Source organism: Hylobates moloch, unplaced genomic scaffold (assembly GCF_009828535.3).
Source record: "Hylobates moloch isolate HMO894 unplaced genomic scaffold, HMol_V3 SCAFFOLD_4, whole genome shotgun sequence".
Lineage (NCBI taxonomy): Eukaryota > Metazoa > Chordata > Mammalia > Primates > Hylobatidae > Hylobates > Hylobates moloch.
This window is the reverse complement of record NW_026652279.1, coordinates 36,827,810-36,849,456: the sequence shown is the minus strand read 5'-3', so window position 1 is coordinate 36,849,456 and position 21,647 is coordinate 36,827,810. Positions and strand designations below refer to the sequence as shown.

General features: G+C 47.0%; 1 protein-coding gene across 2 annotated transcripts in view; it reads right to left on the bottom strand.

Moving 5' to 3' along the window:
- The window catches only part of ITGB5 (integrin subunit beta 5), a 123,517-nt gene extending 111,373 nt beyond the window's left edge, over positions 1-12,144 (bottom strand). The window contains exon 1 of one of the 2 annotated variants that reach the window (XM_032149979.2): positions 11,705-12,144. In XM_032149979.2, the coding sequence (XP_032005870.1) occupies positions 11,705-11,774 (70 nt within the window). In that variant the 5' untranslated portion in view covers positions 11,775-12,144. Of the gene's footprint in view, positions 1-3,337; positions 3,383-11,704 lie in introns of those variants that run through there. The other variant, XM_032149980.2, reaches the window with a different exon arrangement.
- Between the last annotated feature and the right edge of the window lie 9,503 nt (positions 12,145-21,647).

Sequence of the window (21,647 nt, the reverse complement as noted above, 5' to 3'; positions counted from 1 at the left end):
GGATTAGAGACCAGCCTGGGCAACATGGTGAAACCCTGTCTCTACTAAAAATACAAAACTTAGCTGGGTGTGGTGGTGCACCTCCTAATCCCAGCTACTCGAGAGGCTGAGGCACGAGAATCACTTGAACCCAGGAGGTGGAGGCTGCAGTGAGCCTACATAGCGCCACTGCACTCCACCCTGGGTGACAGAGTGAGACTCTGTCTCAAAAAAAAAGACAAAAGATAGCCAGTGCTAGCAAGAATGTGGATAAAAGGGAACCAGGGAAACTTGTACATTGTTCATGGGAATGTAAATTAGTACAGCCATTATGGAAAATGATATGGAGGTTCCTTAAACCAGAAGTACTATGTGTTCTAGCAATTCCACTTCTGGGTATATAGTCAAAGAAAATGAAATCAGTATGTCAAAGACATACCTGCACTCTCATGCTCCTTGCGGCACTATTCATAACAGCCAAGATATGGAATCAATAGACAGATAAATAAAGAAAATGTGATTATTTTTAAAAAGTGGTATATACATACAATGTAATCTATTCAGCCTTAAAAAATCGAGAAAATCCTGTCATTTGTGACAACATGGATGAACCTGGAGGACACTATTAAGCGAGGCACAGAAAGACATACTGCATTATGTCACTTATACGTGGAGTGGAAAAAAATTCAACTCAGAAATACAGAGAGTAAAATGGTGGTTGCCATGGCTGGTGGGGTTGAGGTGGGATGGAGAAAGGGGAGATGGTCAAAGGGTACAAAGTTTCAGTTAGAATGAATAAGTTCTGGAGATCGATTGTGCAGAATGGTGAATATAGTTCATAATAATGCATTGTATACTTGAGAACTGCTATGAGAGTAGATCTTAAATACTCTCACCACACACACAAAAAGTTAACTATGGGAGGTGATGAATATGTGAATTAGCTGGATGGTAGTAATCACTGAAAATATATACATATAATAAAACATCATATCATATACTGTAAATATATACAATTTTTATTTGTCAACTATACCTCCATAAAGCTGGAAAAAGAAAAGAAAAATTTTAAAAGTAAAAGAGAAGAAATGCCAAAATTGGGGTTAAAAAAAAAACCAATATCTTGCAACTGGAACATTTCCCTAATTTGCTAATTTTAACTCCCTGCTTCTCCTTTGTCACTAGCAGTAAAAACTCACAGAAATCGCAAACAGCAAAACTGCTGACTGGGAGAGGGGTGGGTGCAGGAGGTGGTGGTAAGGGAAGGAAACTTTATCAGGTCATCCCAGGAACTTTAGAAGGAAGAAATACCAATTGGCATAAGGATAGTAGCTGGGACGAGAGGGAAGGGAGAAACAGGCAGAAGCTGAGAGGCTAGGAAGAAAGGAAGAGAGGCTTTGAGAACCCACAGCAGGTGAGAACAAAGGTTTCCACCAGCCCTAACCCTGAGCCCTAGGCCTCCCCATCCTTATCTACCTCACCCAGGGAGGCCTGCAGCAGGAGGCCCTGGTGCTGCTCAGACCCACCCACCGTGCCTGACCTCACTTCAGCAGGAAAAGCCATCCCAGGCCCTAATGTGGACCAAGATGGTCTGAGAACACAACCTACTGGGAAGCTGGACCTGCCTGTGTATGTGCTGACAACCTCCTTCTAATTTTATGAATTCACTCACTCAGTGAGTTTTCTTTTCTTTTTTTTTTTATTTTTTGTTCGTTTTTTTTGTTTGTTTGAAACGGGGTCTGGCTCTGTTGCCCAGGCTGGAGTGCGGTGGTGTGATCATAACTCACTGTAGCCTCAAACTCCTGGCCTCAAGTGATCCTCCCACCTCAGCCTCCCAAGTAGCTGGGACTACAGGTACACACCACCACACCTGGCTAATGTTTTTGTGTTGTTTTGTTTTGTTTTGTTTTTTGGTGGAGACAGGGTCTTGCCATGTTGCCCAGGCTGGTCTCAAACTCCTGGGCTCAAGTGATCCTCCTGCCTGGGCCTCCCAAAGTGCTAGGATTACAGGTGTGAGCTACCACACCTGGCTCACTTAGTGATTTTCAAATAGGCATTTAAGCCTTTAAAAACAAAAGTGTGTACAGGAAAAGAGTTGCACAATGCCAGTCCCATTTTTTGGTCAAATCCCCGTACCTATCAGCAATCACTATCTGCAGGGGAAAAATAACAAATCTAGAATGAAAGTAACTTTGCTCCTCCTCTCCTCAACCTTATCAAATACAAACTCAGGCTCGTTGTGGCATATCCTTTTGTCTGACATATAAAATCAATTCCATAAAATCATGAAATTATAGCACCTTGGGGCTAGGATTGTTTTAAGATGAGCTAGTCAAGTTGCCTCCTTTTATAGATGAAAATGTAAGATAAAGAGAGTATGTGCCTTGAAACAAGGAGCCCTATCTACAAAAAAGAGGTCAGATGGGGTCCTGGCCAGCAAGTGCCCACATGGGATGCCTGCCTGGTGGTCCCTCTGCCACCTTGGACATAGGGCTAGTGTGAACCGTTGAGCTCTAGGGTCCTCTGGAGATCTGTAACAGCCCCTTCATCAGAAAGGAATTTGAGGTCAAAGGCCTCACTTAGGACTCTGATCAAAGCCACATTTTTTTTTTAATTTTTTAGACAGTCTCGCCTTGTTGCCCAAGCTGGAGTGCAGGGGCATGATCTTGGCTCACTGCAACCTTGCCTCCCAAGTTCAAGTGATTCTCCTGCCTCAGCCTCCCAAGTAGCTGAGATTACAGGCATATGCCATCACGCCTGGCTAATTTTTGTATTTTTAGTAGAGATAGGGTTTCAGCATGTTGGCCAGGCTGGTTTTCTGACTTCGACTCCTGACTTCAAGTGATCTGCCCACTTCAGCCTCCCAAAGTGCTGGACTTACAGACGTGAGCCACCACACCCAGCTTCAAAGCCACATACATTTACAAACAACACTTTATAATTACCAGAGCCTCATCACTGCGCTCTGGGAACTTGGGCTGGAGGTCCAGGGCTCAGTACAATAAGAGCTCCTCAATTCTGACGCAGATCAGACTGAGCTCTGGTCTTCTGGTCCACCAGCCTAAAAGCCCTTACTGAATATTGGACACAATACCAAAGAAACTCAAAGGATGTGATAGTCACCTGGTATGAAAACATCATGAACTGTAAAACAATTTGTCATATAGCATTACTAACTGTTTCTGTTATTATTAAATATTCACATGGAAAAGTAAAGTCGTTGGTACTCAAAATGATTGCCCTAAAATTCGGTTGCTGCTGGGACAAATTCAAATTCAAGAAACTCTGCACTCGACACACTCTAAACACTGAGCACTGGACTGGGGGGATGCTAGAGATGCACAGGTGAACGACCTACCAGCCCTTGATGTCCAGGAACTCACAGTGTGCCGGGTACCAGGTACCAGACAGGTACTCCAGGATCCAAAACCACAGGCTGTGTGCTGATATGTGTAGCGTCAGACTCACTCCCTTTGGCATCTCTCCTCTCTCCACCTATTAATATTTCAGAGAGTTTGGACTTTGCTGGATGAGTCACTTGGCACCAATAAGCATTTTGAAAAGGAAGGAAGCAATGAATAAAAAACTAAACACACGGAGTTCACAAATGTCAGTGTTAGGTCTAGGTCATGGAAACAGGAACTAGCAGCCCAGACGATAGCCACATCTCATCTTCTTTGCTGTTTGCATAGTGACTATTCCCAGCTCAGTGGCAACCCCCTGTCTCTCTTTTGCTTCACATCTCTGAAGCCCAGTGTTTATTGCAAACTGTAATCTAAAAATATGTTCTTCCAAAATTCACTGACTCACCCCTGTGTTTCATCAATCATCCACGGAGCCACCGCATCCGGTCGATCATTCCTTTCAAGATGCAAGAAATGTTTATCCCAAGCCAACCCTTCCTGTCTGCAACCTCTAGCCCCAACAGCCCGAGCCAGGCCCTCTGGTCTAAATTCCTGCCATAGCCTCCTGGCTGGCCTCCTTCCATTCAGCCTTTCTCCACTTCTGTACACCCCATGGGTCCAAGGTCAGACAACTACTACTGAAACATACATCTGCAGTTGGAATTTCCTGATCCAAAATATTCAGTGGGATAACAGAAGTGAATGCAGAAGTTGAAATGGCCTTTCTGCCTTGAAGATGGCAATGCCCTGGAATGCTTCTCCCCACACCCTGAACCAGGCCCTCACATTTGTCACACAATGGACAAAAGAGTCCCAGTATAGGCTCTAGCAACTAAATAGCCATATGTCTAAATGTTACCATGAAATGCAAATATGCTCTAGGAAGGTTCTATCCCAGCAGTTCTCATTCTAGACTGCCTTTGAATGAACATCAGACATCTGCACAACACTCAACAATACCAGCCTTACAGATCTGACTTCTATTTTTAAAACACCAATTCATATAATGGAGTGCTATACAGCTATAAAGAAAGAATGAGCACGCTCTCTGTATTGACAGGAAGCTTACCCCAATACATTGCTAAGTTAAAAATAAAAAGCAAGATACATACTGTGTTTTGTGCTGCCTCTGAATAAAAATGAAAGAGGGATATTTGTAACATATGCATAGAAACCCTCAGGATACATAAGAAAGCTTATTAGCTCTATAATAGGAATTATATAGGCATAATCTGTTTAGGAAAGGGGGTCACAGAAGTATCCCACACTGGTGGGCAACAAGAAAGAGAGGCTTCTCACTTGATATGAGTTATACTTTTAAAAATTATGGGACTATATTACCTATCAAAAGGTATTTTTTTTAAAAGGCAATTAATTACCTCTATGTTCTTCTTCCAAAATCACCTAACTCTGTCTAATCACGGGAAAAAATCAGAAAATCCCAAGAGGGGGATGATCTACAAAATATCTGACCAGTACTTCTTAAAACTGTCAAGGTCATAAAAAACAAGGAAAAGACTGAGAAACTGTCACAGCCGTAGGAACCCAAGGTGACATGACAACTCAATGTATTGTGGTATCTTGGATGGGATCCTAGAACAGAAAAAGGACTTAGGTAAACACTAAAGAAATCTAAACTGATGGACTTTAGTTAATAATAACATATCAATATGGTTCATTAATTATAATAAAGGTACCATACTAATGTAAGATGTTAATAATAGGCAAAACTGGGTGTGAGGTAGATGGGAACTCTTTGCACTATCTTCTCAATTTTTCTGGAAATCTAAAACTGTTCTAAATTCTTTGAAGGCTTTTTAAAGGTCCAGGCACACTGGCTCACTTCTGTAATCCCAACACTTTGCAAGGACCAGGTGGGAGGAGCAATTGAGCCCAGGAGTTCAAGCTGCAGTGGGCCATGATCACAGCAATGCACTCCAACTTGGGTGACAGAGCGAGATTCTATCTTTTTTTAATAAATAAATAAATAAATAAATAAATAAAAAAGACACCGGGCACAATGGCTCATGCCTGTAATCCCAACACTCTAGGAGGCTGAGGCAGGCAGATCACCTGAGGTCAGGAGTTCAAGACCAACCTGGCCTACATGGTGAAACCCTATCTTTACTAAAAATACAAAAAATTAGCCAGGCATGGTGGCACGTGCCTGTGATCCCAGCTACTTGGAAGGCTGAGGCATGAGAATGGCTTGAACCTGGGAGGCAGAGGTTGCAGTGAGTCAAGATCACACCACTGTACTACAGCCTGGGTACCACAGTGAGACTCCATCTCAAAATAAAATAAAAAAGAAAAGGAAAAAGAAAAGAAAAAGTACACATGTAAGTTTTTTGTTTTTGTTTTTGTTTTGTTTTGTTGTGTTTTGTTTTTGAGACAGAGTCTCTCTCTGTCTCCCAGGCTAGAGTGCGGTGGTGTGATCTCAGCTCACTGCAACCTCAGCCTCCACGGTTCAAGCAATCCCCCTGCCTCAGCCTCCTGAGTAGCTGGGATTACAGGTGCACACCACCATGCCTGGCTAATTTTTGTATTTTTAGTAGAGACTGGATTTTGCCATGTTGGCCAGCGTGGTCTCGAACTCCTGACCTCAGGTAATCTGCCTGCCTCGGCCTCCCAAAGTGCTGGGATTACAGGTGTGAGCCACCCTGCCTGGCCAAATATTTTAAATAAAGTTTTTCTAAGCCCATTAAAATCCTGGGGTGAGAGGAGGGATCATTTGAGTACCAAGCATTGTGGCTGTGTCAGGGACACAGGTAAATAAGACCAGGGCTATTAACCAGGTAGCAGGTGAGATAGACCAGCTGCAGCCCCCAGTCTCTCTAATGGAATGGGCCATGAAAGCAGGAGAAGGAGGAGATAGTTCTGCTCCACCCAGGGATGTAGGGAAGGAGAACAGGATATACTGGGTATAAAAGATCTGAGGACTTATTCTGTCACTTATTGGTTATGCGACCTAGGGCAAGTCACTTAACCTTTCCAGACCTCAGCCTCCTCATGCAAACAACTCAGGGAGTGGATCAAATGGCCTCCATACCAGCTCAAAAAATCCTAACACAAAGCCAGGCGTGGTGGTTCATGCCTGTAATCCCAACACTTTGGGAGGTCAAGGTGGGCAGATCACCTGAGGTCAGGAGTTCAAGACCAGCCTGGCCAACATGGTGAAACCCCATCTCTACTAAAAATAAAAAAATAAGCCGGGTGCGGTGGTGTATACCTGTAATCCCAGCTACTCAGGAGGCTGAGGCAGGAGAATCACTGGAACCTGGGAGGCAGAGGTTGCGGTGACCAGAGATGGCACCACTGTACTCCAGCCTGGGCGACAGGGTGAGACTCCAGTTAAAAAAAAAAAAAAAAAATCCTGACACATTCCAACAGAATCTCTTTCTCCCAGGATGTTTCTTCCTAACAAGCCACATGCATAGTCCCTGACTTCAAAGCTAGCTGTAAAAGGCAACAGGGAGTTGAGGATGGGATGCATCGCCCTCTTCGCCTCCCAATTACCAAGACTCAGGTTCATCCATTATTCATTCAACAAATATGTTCCTGGTGCTGTTCTAGGTATGGAGGATACAGAGATGAATAAAACCAACAAGACTCCCTTATTCACGGAGCTCACATCCTGGCTGGGGGAGAATTCTACTTAGGGGAAATGGGGAACAAGATATGTAGTTACATTAGATGGTGATGAGTGCTAAGGACAAAAATTAAAGAAGGAAAGCAGATAAAAAGAATGCGGGATATAGGGAGGAGGTTGCAGCTTTAGCTGGGAGCAGCCAGGGAAAACTTTGCTGAGCAGGAGACGCTAAAAAAAGGGTTGCAGGGTGGAGGAAGCCGGTCATGCAGATATCTTGGAGGAGAGTATTCCAGGCAGGGAGAAGGGCTGCCATGGGAGCATGGCTCGCACACTGGAGGGACAGTGGGAGGCTCATGCTGCTGGAGCAAAGGACTTGAAGGCAAAGTGGTGAAGGAAAGTCAGAGAAGTCGGTGGAGAGTTCGTGGAGCCTGGCAGGACTCTGGGAAACCACTCGAAGGTTTTAAGCAGAGAGACATGATCTGACTTGAGTTGGATCTCAGGATCACTCTGAGGGAGAGTTGAGAATAACTAAAGGGAACAAGTTGCAGAAGTAGGTCCCAGCTCTACATGAGACAACCAGCTCTGAAAATGTCTGGCTGGAGTTGGGGAGGGAATCCTATAGAGGGCAGGGTACCCTGCAGTGCCTTCAAAGCATCAGCCTTAGGGGATGAGTCAAGCCTGTCTTGGAGCAAACTTTTCACCAAGAGGCCCGGGAAGCAAACCCTGCATTCAACGGAAGCAAGAAGCCTCAGAAACAAATGGGCGCCTCTAAATAAAGCATTCCTTTACATTTATAGAGGCCATTAATCCCATTCGAACCGGAAAGAAGGAAAACAAACCATGGCAGTCAGCTCTCCAAGGCCCTCGGCTCCAGCCAACTGGAAATACCTGTGAAAAGAGACCCTATTCCATTAACCCAGCTGCACACTGCCATGTGAAAGGGGCCCTATTATTTAAGTAGTGTGTAATTGTCCCACATTACTGATATCGTTAAAGCATCTCAGAATATTTCCATGGCCAGGCTGAAGAAGAAAAAGTAGTTACCAGGCCACGCAGGCACAAAAGGCCTTTTGCCAAACTACTTAGATATTTTAATTCCCCATTGCCTCAGTGGCTAAATAAGCATGGAGAACAAGCAGGCGGGGAATACTAATTAGAGCTAATTAGACCCTGCCCTCTTCTGCCTCAATCCCCTTTATTAAAAGCTCCCCCAACTCAAGGATGATAGAGTTAAAATGTAAATCCATAGGATAAACAGCAGTCTACAGACCAAACCCACTGTTTGTATTTCATTGTCCTGTCAGCTCTAAACCTGTGCCTGGTTACCTACAGAGAGCTGCAGACCCAGCCAAATTCCAACAACCCCATCACAGACCACAGGAAATGTGGTAGGGGGTGGGGGGTAGAGGAAGGGTGCTGCCAACATGAGTCCACTAAAACAAAAGACTTTCTTAGGATGTGCAGAGCATTCACTAGAAGAACATTTGATTGCTTTTTTAAAAAGAAATGAATGTGATAGCACACATAATTCCAGTGGTGTTGCAGGATCCTCTTTATAAGACGGTGCTCCTCTCTGTCTTAGCAAAGGCAGCATGGAAAAGCCTCACCTCAGTGAACCCCTGGTTTTGTGGGAAGACGACGTCCTAGGATTCTGTCTGAAGGCTCTTGGCCATAAGATAATAAAGAGAGCAGGAGATAGCCCTTGGTGGGGACGGGAGGGGGTTGTCAGCCGGCCAGGGACTTGTTTGAAATGAGCCCCTGAAACCTAAGGTCAGTTTCCTGCTGGAAATCCATACTGAGATGAAAGTGGGGTTAGAGCAACAGAGAGCCACTCAACTACTGGTCCAGGAACACCCAGGCAGACATGGCCCTGAGGGTCGTCTCTTTCTTTTCTCTGAGTAACTAAGTTTTTTTCTTTCAAATAATGTTCCTAGTGGCAAGACAGAAACACGTCCTGAATAAAGTACCTGTAGTGCTTCAAGAAAACAAAGAAGGGAAGGGAAGCAAAAAAAAAAAAAAAAGAATGTTCAAGTTAATTCAGCAACACTGAGAAACTAGGATAAATCACACAGATGTGAGTCAACCTCTGCTAATCCTGAGAAGCTTCAGGGCCCTAAGAGGTAGGCAGCAAGTTCTGGAGGCCAGTGCCATGGCTTGCTCCACCACCACCACCACCAAAACCTGTGGTCAAAGAGATGGGCAGAGGCCAGGCGTGGTGGCTCACGCCTGTAATCCTAGCATTTTGGGAGGCCAAGGTGGGCAGATCACCTGAGGTCGGGAGTTAGAGACCAGCCTGACCAACATGGTGAAACCCTGTCTCTACTAAAAATACAAAATTAGCCAAGCGTGGTGGTACATGCCTGTAATCCCAGTTACTCTGCAGGACAATCACTTGAACCTGGGAGGCAGAGGTTGTGGTGAGCTGAGATCATGCCACTGCACACCATCCTGGGCAACAAGAGCGAGACTCTGTCTCAAAAGAAAAGAAAAAAGAAAAGATGGGAAATGGGAAAACGGGACCCCAAAAGAGTTGCAAATGAACCACCATGCTCAGTGCTTTTCTCTTCCCTAAACTGAGTTGGTAGGACAAAGGACACTGGACCAAAAGCCATGGTCCCTGGTCCACCACTCCTGATCCAAGTAGTGGGGAAGGGCAAGTCACTTCCTTCCTGAGCCCATATGAGAACATGGACATCACCGTGAAGATGTACGTGAACTTTGAAAAAGAGAAAGCACGATGCAAGTGGAAAATAATGTATTTTTAGAAATTATTTGCAGCCAGGCGTGGTGGCTCATGCCTGTAATTGAAGCACTTTGGGAGGCCAAGGCGATTAGATCAACTGAAGTGAGGAGTTCAAGACCAGCCCAGCCAACATGGTGAAACCCCGTCTCTACTAAAAATACAAAAATTAGCCGGGCATGGTGGCAGCGCCTGTAATCGTTGCTACTTGGGAGGCTAAGCCAGGAGAATCGCTTGAACCTGGGAGGTGGAGGTTGCAGTGAGCCGAGATGGCACCACTGCACTCCAGCCTGGGCTACAAGACCAAAACTCTGACTCAAAAAAAAAAAATTATTTGCAACTGGAAATTATTATTATAATTCTGTTTGTCAGAATTACAGAATGTCAAGCTGGAAAGGAACTTAGAAGCCATCTCCTTTGGCAGTTTCCAAACTTTCGGATTTCAAAGAAAACTAAGATTTAAAAACAAAAGAAACAAACAGAAAAAGAGAAGGGGAGCTTAACATAGGGTTGCCAGATTTTATTTTGCCAAAATTAAAAACTACTAATATTATTAAAAAGTATTAAAAGAAAATGTTCCCACCAAAAAAGAAAAAGTGCCTAATTTCAAACTAAAGGAAAGTCCTTGTGGAGCAGGGGAGCGCTGACAACAATGCATTCCTGTGTGATGCAGGCTACATCTTCCTTCTCCTCGCCTTCCCTAGGGACCCATGAAAACATCCGTGATGGGCACTGGCTGCCGGATGGGTGTTTGGAATCCACTCATCTACTCTCCAAGCTCTGGAGTGATTATTTTCCCATTTAAAACAAAAAACAAAAACCTTGCTACAGTATTAAGTTTGAATTAGGGTCTGAACGAAGTTATTGTTTGCTCAGACCCCTCCTCCGCTCTTACACCTAAACCTCCACTGCCTTCATGTAAATGAGACACCGTGGGGGAACAGTCCTCCCCTCGGGCAGCCAGGCAACCACTTGGCTCACAAGAGCAATCAAGTATCTCCGGCTTGAAAGTGAATAGAGCACTATTATTTCCTAAAGAAAAGGAGAAAGTCCGCATCCCAAACAAGTGCATCCTTCCTCGAGGGCCTCCGAACTACCACGTCCAATCATCTCCCAACTCTGAAAACTTAGAGCAGGTAACCGAAGGATCCTTGCACCGCCGCCAGCCCACCGCAGCGTCGGGCTAAGGCAGTCTCCACAGCCCCTGTCCTCTGCTCCAGAATCCTCCACAGTTAGGGGAGTGTGAGGCTCCGAGCGTGTGCAAATCGCGGGATAAAGTCGGGCAGAAGGAATCTAATAGGGAAGTCCCAGGTGGGGCTGTGGTTTGGGACGCGGGTACCCCCTCGGGTTTGCGGTGGCCTAGGCGAGGAGGAAGCAGGCGGGGGGCGAGGAGGAAGCAGGCGGGGAGCGAGGAGGGTGGGGGCTGCATCTTCAAAGGCAGGCGGCTAGCCTAGGCGCAGCGAACTCCAGGATTCGCTGTGGGCCCTGTGCACCCGCCGTTCCAGGAGGCGAGCCCTCAGGAGTGGAGGTGGCCCCGGGCTTTGGCTGGGGTTTCCAGACTCCCTTGCTTCTCCGGGAACAGGGCACCGGCGGCATCCCCCCCAGCAGCCCGCCCACCCCCGGCCGGCCACAAGGACCGCTTTGTGCCCACCAACGGAGAGCCTGGGCCCCAAGGCAGGGCTGGCGGCCGTCCTCCCCGTGCCCTAGGCGCGGGCGCTGGCGGGCTAGGTCAGCAGGCCGGCCAGGCTGTTTACACAGGAAGGGAAGCTCCTCCTCAGCCCGGGAGGGAACAGGAGACTCACGACAGCCCGGCGGGGCTGCGCGCGGGGAGCGCCCCGCGGGGCTGTCCCCCAGCGACTGGCCCACCAGGGAGTGCCCCGAAGGCGCCCTCCGCCCTCAGGCACCGCCTGCGCTCCCCGCCCCTCCGAGACGCCCGCCCGCGGCTGAGTGCGCGACAAAGTTTCTCTGAGCGCCGTGGGCGGCGCGGCTTACCTGCGAGCCGGGGCAGGAGCGCGCAGAGCCCCAGGAGGCAGGCGTACAGCGGCGCCCGGGCCCACGGCATGGTGGGGCGCCTCCCTCAGCGGCGGCGCGGTCGCTGCACTCCGCGAGGGCCGGCGGCCGGGGGAGGGGCCGGAGCGCTGGGGCCGAGGGCCGGGGGCCGCAGCCGCATGCCCCGCGCGCAGCTCCGGCTCAAGGCGCCTGCACTGGCCCGCGCTCCGCCGCCACCATCCGTCCCGCAGCGCTCACGGCCGAGTCCCGGGACCGCGGCTGCCCTGGCTGGCCGGCCGGCCGGGACGCCTGGAGTGTCGCCGCTCGGGACGGCCCCGGCGGGCTGCTCCGGGTAGGGGAGGGGCTGGCTCCGCTCGGCGGCCGCGACTTGGGCTCCTAGACGCGCCCAGCGCCGAGGCTCCCCCGCGCGCCGGCACACTCTGCCCCTCGCCTCCGCCCCTTCCCTTCCTCCCTCCGGCCCGCCAGGCTCCACTTTCCTCCTCTCCTTTCTCCTCCCCTTCTCTCCCCTGCCAGGCCCCCGCCTGGCCGCCACACGGTCAGCTTACGGCGAGGCGAGGCGAGGCGGGGCGGGGCGAGCTCCGAGCCAGGCCAGCTCCGCCCTGTGCGGGGACCGGCCCGGGACGCGGAGGCCCTACGGGCCCAGGTGGAAGTCGCTTGCGACTCACTTGGGGCGTAGGGGGCTCGAAACCACTGAGTAGAGCCCGCTCCCGTTGCTTAGCCGGCCGTTGCCACGGGAAGGGGGCGGGGCACGCTGCATTAGGCGAGCCGAGATTACTTGGGCCAAAGGCTGTTGCTAGACTGCGAGAAGGAGAGCAGGTACGGGGGTCGTGCCGAGGCCACCTCATCCTCCCAAAGCCACACCGCCGGCGGCCCGAGATGGGACGTAGACGCCCGCGCGTGGAACCGCAAAGCGACTTCTGGATGGGCAAGGGATGGCATCATGGTGGGGCGTAGAGGCACAGGTGAAACCTACATTTCTTTTTTCTTTTTTTTTTTTGAGACAGCGTCTGGCTCTCACTCAGGCTGGAGTGCAGTGGCCCAGTCTCGGCTCACTGCAGCCTGGACCTCCTGGGCTCAAAGCTTCCTCCACCTTAGCCTCCTGAGTAGCTGGGACTACAGGCGCGCGCCACCACACCCGGAAAATTTTTATGTTTTTGTAGAGATGGGAGTCTCGCCGTGTTGCTCAGGTTGGTCTCGAACTCATGGGCTCAAGCAGTCCTCCTGTGTCTGCATCCTAAAGTGCTGAGATTACAGGTGCAAGCCACCGCGCCCGGCCCACTTTTCACTTTTTAACCTTTTCAACTTTCAAGGATTTGAGACTGGCCAATATGCTGCTATATTTCATTGTCCTTACTGATAATCTGTCAGTTTCCGTGATCAAACTGATAGACTCAAAAACATATGCTCAGGTTTTCATCTTATCATTTACATATGAGCTGGATCTGAACTAGCCAATAAGGAGTGGGGTGTTCCTCAAATGGTCTTCCTCAGATGGTGCAGCAAAGAATGCCTTGGGCTTGGATTCGCTACAAGTGCGTTTAGAGTGGAGTGTTTTATAGGCAAGAGAAGAGGCGACATTCAGGTAGGGGAAGATAACGATAGAATACCTACCAAGTACAGAGAGCACACTGCCAGCCAGGCACTGTTCTAAGTCCTTTACCCATATTAACCCATTTCATCCTCCTGACAACCGTACTGTTATCCAGTTGAGGAAACTGAGGGACAGAGGGGTTAACTGCTGGAGGAAGTGACAGCTGGGATGCCTTGCTCAAAAGTGCAGCATGGCTTGGCTAAAACTGAAGCAGTAAGGGGTAAAGAACAATGGGGTCTCACCTTTGCAGGCCAGGGACCTGGTGGAAGAATGGCTTGGAGGGCTCAGTGGAAAACTGTCCTAACGGCCCAGCTCAAGGAATTTGGATGTTAACCTTTATTTGCTGGCCTCCTCCCAAACTCTAACAAGGTAGTGCCTCAATGCCTGAGGAAGTAAACTTCTTGAAGTACAATATAGCGTGCCTGGGGGCAAAGATGCAGCAGTCCATAGCAAGCTCCTTTATAGTATTTGTGAAAGGAAAATAAATCTCAAGGCCCCCAAATCACTAAGCCAGGAGAAAAATCAAGCTGGGAACCATGTCAGGCAAACCTGCCTCCCATTTTATTCCTAAATAAGATAGCTAAGAAGCTACATACCTCCCTCACAATTTTACCCACAGGAAATTCCTTGTGGACAAAGGACAGATAGAACTCAAAGTCATCCCTCTGAGGCTCACCTGAGACAAATGAATACCTGATTGCTCCCTCTGGCCTATTGTTTATGTAAAAATGCAGATTCACTGAGCCAGACTAAATTGTGTATTCAGTGGAAGGCTGATCAAGGACCCAAAAGAATGCAACCTTTTGTCTCTTATCTGCTTCTAACCTGGAAGCCCCCACTTCAAGTTGTCTTGCCTTAAAAAACCAAACCAATGTACATCTTACACATACTGATTGATGTCTCATGTCTCCCTAAAACGTATAAAAGCACACTATACCCCCGACCACCTTGGGTACATATTGTCAGGACTTCCCGTCACTGGCACATCCTTAACCTTGGCAAAATAAACTTTCTAAATTGACTGAGACTGGTCTCAGATATTTTGGGCTAACATATTCTATAATATCCTCATGTTTGTTTTGATGTAAAATGCTTGTGCCTAAACATTTTACAGGAGCTGTCCTGGGTTTATCTTGGAGCTACCTGTCCCGCAGGTCAGCGGCCTTGGAGCTACTCTTATCCCAGTTTGAGAGGCAGTGATTATAAATAATGGGGCCAGCGCGTTGGCTCATGTCTGTAATTCCAGCACTTTGGGAGACCCAGGCAGGTGGATAGCTTGAGGCCAAAGTTCGAGACGAGCCTGGCTAAACATGGCGAAACCCTGTCTCTTAAAAATACAAAAATTAGCCGGGCATGGTGGCGGGTGCCTGTAATCCCAGCTACTCTGGAGGCTGAGGCCTGAGAATCGCTTGAACCCAGGAGGTAGAGGTTGCAGTGAGCCAAGGTAGCGCCACTGCACTCCACTCCAGCCTAGGTGACAGAGCGAGACTCTGTCTCAATTAATCAATCAATCAATCAATCAATCAATGCCCTGAAACAGCTTGAGCTATGAGGTGTTGTGTGCCAAGTGGTGATTTTAAAAGATTTGTCTGTCAGGGGAGTGTAGGATGGATTAGATGGAAGGGGAGTGGAGTGCTGGAAACTGGGTAAATATTGCATTAATAACTACAATAAAAATTAGTATGTATCGCCGGGCGCGGTGGCTCACGCTTGTAATCCCAGCACTTTGGGAGGCCGAGGCGGGCGGATCACAAGGTCAGCAGATCGAGACCACGGTGAAACCCCGTCTCTACTAAAAATACAAACAAAAATTGCCTGTATCCCACTTCGGGAGAGGCTTGAGGCAGGAAATGGGAACCGAGAAGTGGATGCATGACCGAGAACCCCACCAGGATCCGGCTTGAAACTCTAGAGCAAGATCTCTCAAAAAAAAAAAAAAAAAAAATTACACGTATCCTGGTTTTTTTTTTTTTTTTGAGACCGAGCTGGAGTGCAGTGGCGCGATCTCGGCTCACTGCAACCTCTGCCTCCCGGGTTGAAGCGATTCTCCTGTCTCGCCCTCCCGAGTAGCTGGGACTACAGGCATGTGCCACCACACCCGGCTGATTTTTTTTATTTTTAGTAGAGACGGGGTTTCACCATGTTAGCCAGGACGGTCTGGAACTCCTGACCTCGTGATCCGCCCGCCTCGGCCTCCCAAAGTGCTGGGATTACAGGCATGAGCCACCGCGCCCGGCCTTATCTAGCATTCTTTAAGCCTAGGCCCTGTGGAGCAGATCTTCTGCATGTCACCTTCCTTCTTCCAACTCCAGTGCTTTACAAACTGTTGAAGTATCAGTTTGATCTGTCTCAGACTCAGATCCAACACAGAACGCCACTTACCTAAACTGCGCTTGCAAAGTTCTGCGATCAAACCTGCCGCTCGTTCCCTTCTTACCAGCCCCCCTCCTATACCACCTGGTGGTTTCCTGAGCCCCTAACTTGCCCAGACCTGCCATAAGCTCTAAATCCTGAGTGATCCAGGCTCCAATATCTTAAAACTGGTTTAGAGATGCCTTTTCTCTGAGATTTTGCTTTCTGGTTTATGCCTTTTTTCTTGTCTCTTCTTCTTCTCCTTCTCCTTCTCCTTCTCTCCCTCTCTCTCTTTCTCCTCCTCTTCTCCTCTCTCTCCCTCTCCTCTCTTTCTCTCTCTCTCTTCCTCCTCCTTCTCCTCCTCCTCCTCCTCTTCTCCTCCTCCTCCTCCTCCTTCTCCTCCTTCTTCTTCTTCTTTTTATTAAGCTGGAGAGTGGAGATGCCCTTCAAATGCTTTGACTTACATCTACTCATTAAATTCGGTATGCACTGATTGCTAACCTCGAGGCAAAACTTCCACACAGCCACTGGAACAGTTTCCTTTGTGGCTACTTCTGGAACATTCCATGTCTGATCACTGCTAGGCTTCTGGACCCAAAGGAGGCTGCTGGTTTTGGATCAGTTTGACTATGGGGTTTGAGCATGGATAACCCAGAGAAATTTTATGTTTCTTATGGTTAGTTTTAAACTATGATGAGTTCAAGAATTAAATATATACCCAACAACTCCAGCTCTGGGTATATCCTCCAAAAAATTGAAAGCAGGGACTCAAACAGATACCTGTACACCAAGGTTCATAGCAGCATTATTCACAATAGCTACAAGTTGGAAACTACCCAAGTGTCCATCAACAGATGAACAGAAGACAGGATGTAGTAGGTACATATAGTGGACTATTATCAGCCTTTAAAAGAAATGAAAGCCTTTGCAGTGGCTCATGCCTATAATCCCAGAACTTTGGGAGGCCGGGATGGGATGATTGCTGGAGGCCAGGAGTTCAAGACCGGCCTGAGCAACATAGGGAGACTGAGGAGAGAGAATCATTTGAGCCCTCAAGTTGGAGCCCTGTAGCTGGAGGTTAAAGTGAGCTATGCGATAGAGTGCATAGCTGCCTCAAAAAAAAAAAAAAAAAAAAAAAAAAAAAAAGGAAATTCTGACATTCTGACATTATGCAGCTGTGAGCAGTGGCTCATGCCTGTAATCCCAACACTTTGGGACGACTGAGGCAAGAGGATTGCTTGAGCTCAGGGTTTGAGACCAGCCTGGGCAACATGGTGAAACCCCATCTCTACAAAAAAATACAAAAATTAGCTGGGCATGGTGGCATGCCTGTAGTCCCAGCTACTTGGGAGGCTGAGGTGGATCACCTGAGCCTGGGGAAGTTGAAGCTGCCATGAGCCATGATCATGATTACACCACTGCACTCCAGCTTGGGAGACAGTGAGGCCCTGTCTCAAAAAAAAAAAAAAAAACAAAAACAAAAAAAGAAGAAGAAGGAAAAGAGGGAGGGAGTGAGGAAGGGAGGGAAAGAAATTCTGTTATATTACAGCATGGGTGAATCTTGAAAACATGCTAAGTAAAATAGGCCATATAGAAAAGGACAAAATATTGTATGATTCCACATACTATGTATGAAGTATATAGAATGAAAAATTCAGAGACAGAAAGTAGAATAGAGGTTACCAGACCCTAGAGGGAGAGGAGAATTGAGAGTATTAATTAAATTAATGTGTAAATACTTTCAGTTTGGTCTCGAACTCCTGACCTCAAGTGATCTGCCTGCCTTGGCCTCCCGAAGTGCTGGGATTACAGGAGTGAGCCACCACGCCTGGCCTCAGTTTGGGATAACGGAAAAGTTCAGGAAATAGATGGTAGTAATAATTGCAAAACATGGTGAATGTACTTAATGCCACTGAATGGTAAACTTAAAAATGGTTAAAATGGGCCGGGTGTGGTCGCTCACACCTATAATCCCAGCGCTTTGGGAGGTAGAGGTGGGGGTGGATTGCTTGAGCCCAGGAGTTCGAGACCAGCCTGGGCAACATTAGTGAAATCCCATCTCTATTTAAGAAAAAAAAAAAATAGCATTGTGGCAAGTGCCTGTAGTCCCAGCTACTCAGGAGGCTGAGGTGGGAGGATCGCTTGAGCCCAGGAGGTCGAGACTGCAGTGAGCCATGATTGTGCCACTGCACTCCAGCCTGGGTGACAGAGGGAGCCTCTGTATTTTAAAAAAAAAAAAAAAAAGTTAAAATGGTAAATTTTATGTCTATTTTACCTGTAAAAATAAATAAACAAAAAAACTTAAAAATCAGATTCATTAAGTTTCCTATTTCACAGTTCAGATTTACCCACTCCCAAAGTGACTTGTTATATTGGGCAATTCAATTTATAATCCGGGTCAGAAATATTTTACTGAGGCATACCTGTAATTTAATATGCAGGGAGAAAAAGAGTTCAGGGGCAGAAAAACAACCATCCTACAGTATACTCCTTAGTTTAGATAAGGCACTTAATTTACTCTGCTTTTAGTAGTCATCCCTAGGATTTGCCACACTCCAAGAAATGAGTGACTCTGGTGACAGAGTATTACAAAATTCTTTTGTAGAGATTGATAGGCCTATGACACATGTATACAATTTTCTTTAAGTTAAGATTAACTTTTTAGGCTGGGCGTGGTGGTGGCTCACGCCTGTAATCTCAGCACTTTGGGAGGCCAAGGCAAGAGGATCACCAGAGGTCAGGAGTTTGAGACCAGCCTGGCCAACATGGTGAAAACCCATCTCTACTAAAAATACAAAAATTAGCTAGTTGTGGTGGCGTGCTCCTGTAATCCTAGCTACTCAGGAGGCTGAGGTACGATAGTTGCTTGAATCTAGGAGGTGGAGGTTGCAGTGAGCCAAGATCGCACCCCTGCACTCCAGCCTGGATGACAGAGTGGCACTTTGTCTCAAAATAAAATAAAATTAAAGTGATTAACTTTTTATTTGAAAAATACTAAATTATATTCCTTTTTATAGGAAAATGCTCTGTCATAAGTTTTTCTTTCCCTGTCCACCATGGTCCTGGTTAGGAAAAAGTAATCCCCGTGCCAGCTCTCAGAGTTCACAGCCAATATGGGACTACTGAGGGCAGACCCAAAAATGACACCTAGATGATGGGTGAACATGGGAGACAAGCAGATGACAAGTCCCGGGGCACACTGGGTTCCCTGTTAGTGAAAATAGCCTATTATGGTAACTGGCATATAGTAGATATCACTAATTTTTGTTCGATGGCTTATTTTTAGGTTCAGCATGTGCATAGTGGTCATTGCCAAGTGCGAGGGGGGTGGAATTTCACGTTGAGAGACAGAATAGCAAACAAGTCTCAACAGAAATTTTCAACATAGGGATAGGTGTTTATCTTTGGTGTTGTTGATTTTAATGTGCAAATGTAGCTGTAAGTCACAGAAATGTCATATTTCTCTGACACTGTTAAGAAGCACACACAAGCATTTAATTACCAATTCTGAAAATACTCATTAATTATTACATCTTTCTGAGGGCAACTTTTGAAAGGTTAATTTTGAAAATACTTTAAAATTATATATTCCAGAGGAAATATATATTTTCCAGCTTTCGTGAACGATGTTAACAAATCTATGAATGAAATTATAGTAAAAGTTGTGATAGTTTTCTTTTCTTTCTTTCTTTTTTTTTTTTTTTTGAGACGGAGTCTCGCTCTGTTACCCAGGCTGGAGTGCAGTGGCGTGATCTCGGCTCACTGCAAGTTCCGCCTCCTGGGTTCATGCCATTCTCCTGCCTCAGCCTCCCCCAGTAGCTGGGACTACAGGCACCCACCACCATGCCCAGCTAATTTTTTGTATTTTTAGTAGAGACAGGGTTTCACCGTGTGAGCCAGGATGGTCTCAATCTCCTGATCTTGTGATCCGCCCGCCTTGGCCTCCCAAAGTGCTGGAATTACAGATGTGAGCCACCGCACCCGGCCCTGATATTTTTCAATTAAGTTTGCCATGCTTGTTTTATTTTTTTTTTCACATCGAATATTGCTTATGTAAAATTTTCTTTAAGATTATCAGTAGAGCTTAGACCTGGAGGAAACTCTCCTGGATTCTTTCTCTAAATGCCCTCTTTCCACTGGAGCAAAGCAATCACAATGTGTTCCTCTTTTCCTGGATGTTTTCTCATATCACCTAAAGGGCATAGATTCCTTTCCAGTTATTTCAGTAAAAGGTAGAATGAATGAATACAAATACACATAAATACACACACTATATTTTAAACCAATCATGTTTAGAGACTTCTTGAGTAAATGCCAGTAATAAAGGAGTAGGCAGGAGATGGAGAAGAGACACAGAACAGGTATGGTCTACACCAGGGGTGTCCAATCTTATGGCTTCCCTGGGCTACATTGGAAGAAGAAGTCTTGGGCCACACATAAAATACACTAACACGAACGATAGTTGATGAGCTTTAAAAAAAAAACCCCAAATCTTACAATGTTTTAAGGAAGTTTATGAATTTGTGTTGGGCCACATTCAAAGCCATCCTGGGCCTCATGTGGCCCACAGGCCACAGGTTGAACAAGCTTGTTCTACACAGATGTGGCTTGGGGAGAAATGCTGTAGGAGTGGAGTGATAAGACAGAAGGCCCAGAATATCACAGCTCCAGACAAGGACAGAGATACCTGAAGATGGAAGAACCAGTACATGGGAACACTCTTGGAAGCTGAGCCAGGATTATTCCTCGGCCACCTTGGCACCACTTTCTTGGAATTCCTTTTCTTTTGAGACAAGGTCTCACTCTGTTGCCCAGGTTGGAGTGCAGTGGCACCATCATAGCTCACTACAGCCTCGACCTTGTGGGCTCCAGCAATCCTCCCGCCTCAGCCTCCCAAGTAGCTGGGCCCATGTGGGCACCACCACACCAGACTAATTATTTTATTTTTTGTAGAGACAGGGGTCCCCTATGTTGCTCATGCTGGTCTTGAACTCCTGGGCTCAAGCAATCCTCCTGCCCCTGACGTCACAAAGTGCTAGGATTACAGGTGTGAACCATCATGCCTCTCACCTTTACCTTGTCTTAGGTATACTAGTGGCTTTTAAAACAGTGCTTAGCTAGCAGTTCAGCAGCCTTTCAAAAGATGGGACAAGCTTCTGGACCCCTACCCTTCTTAGGGTGTCATGTTTGGGGCTGTGGTGGGGAATGGAGGGTGAGCAGCTGCTAAAGGACCAGGTACACAAGAAGCCATGGTCCAGGACCCAGCTTTCACCTGTTTGCAGTAGCTAATGCCCCTTTTGTAGAATATGGCCCCTCATATTCAATTGCTAGTGGAGGAAAATGAGAAATCTGGGCCCAGGATCAGAAGAATTGAGTTCCAGTCCTCATTGCCATCAACTAGCTGAGCAACCGTGCAACTGCCTGCCACCCTCTGGACCTCAGTTTGCTCATCTGGAAAGTGAAGGGCCTGGTCCCTGCCAGAGCTGGCTCTATAATTACCACTTGCAAAGCCAAATGTGTTCCGCACTTGGCAGCAGGCTCTACTTTACATAACCTGATCTACTGACTAAAAATTGTTCTACAAAAAAGCACTGCGCTTACATAGAAGACGGAATGCCTGTTTGAACGTGTTCTTTATGTGGGAAGACTATGAGGGCCTGTCTTATGGGTGGACTCTAAAAATGATCACCTCTCCTCTTTAAAGGATGTCCCAAGAGGCCTCCATCAGCTTCCTAGCTAATCCACCCCAATTATTTAATCATCAACAAGTAAATACTTCATTCCTTGTAACTCAAGAGCCTTTGATAGTTTCCTCTTCTCCCAGCTTCAGTGGAGATTGATCACTGTCCCCTCCAATATTTCAGAGACCATAAAATAAAACATGATGCCTGCAATGCTCACTAGGGGTTCTTCTGATGTTAGACGACACATTCAGACTCGTGTGCCTTCCAGAGACCACACTTAGCTTTAGTCAACTCAAAA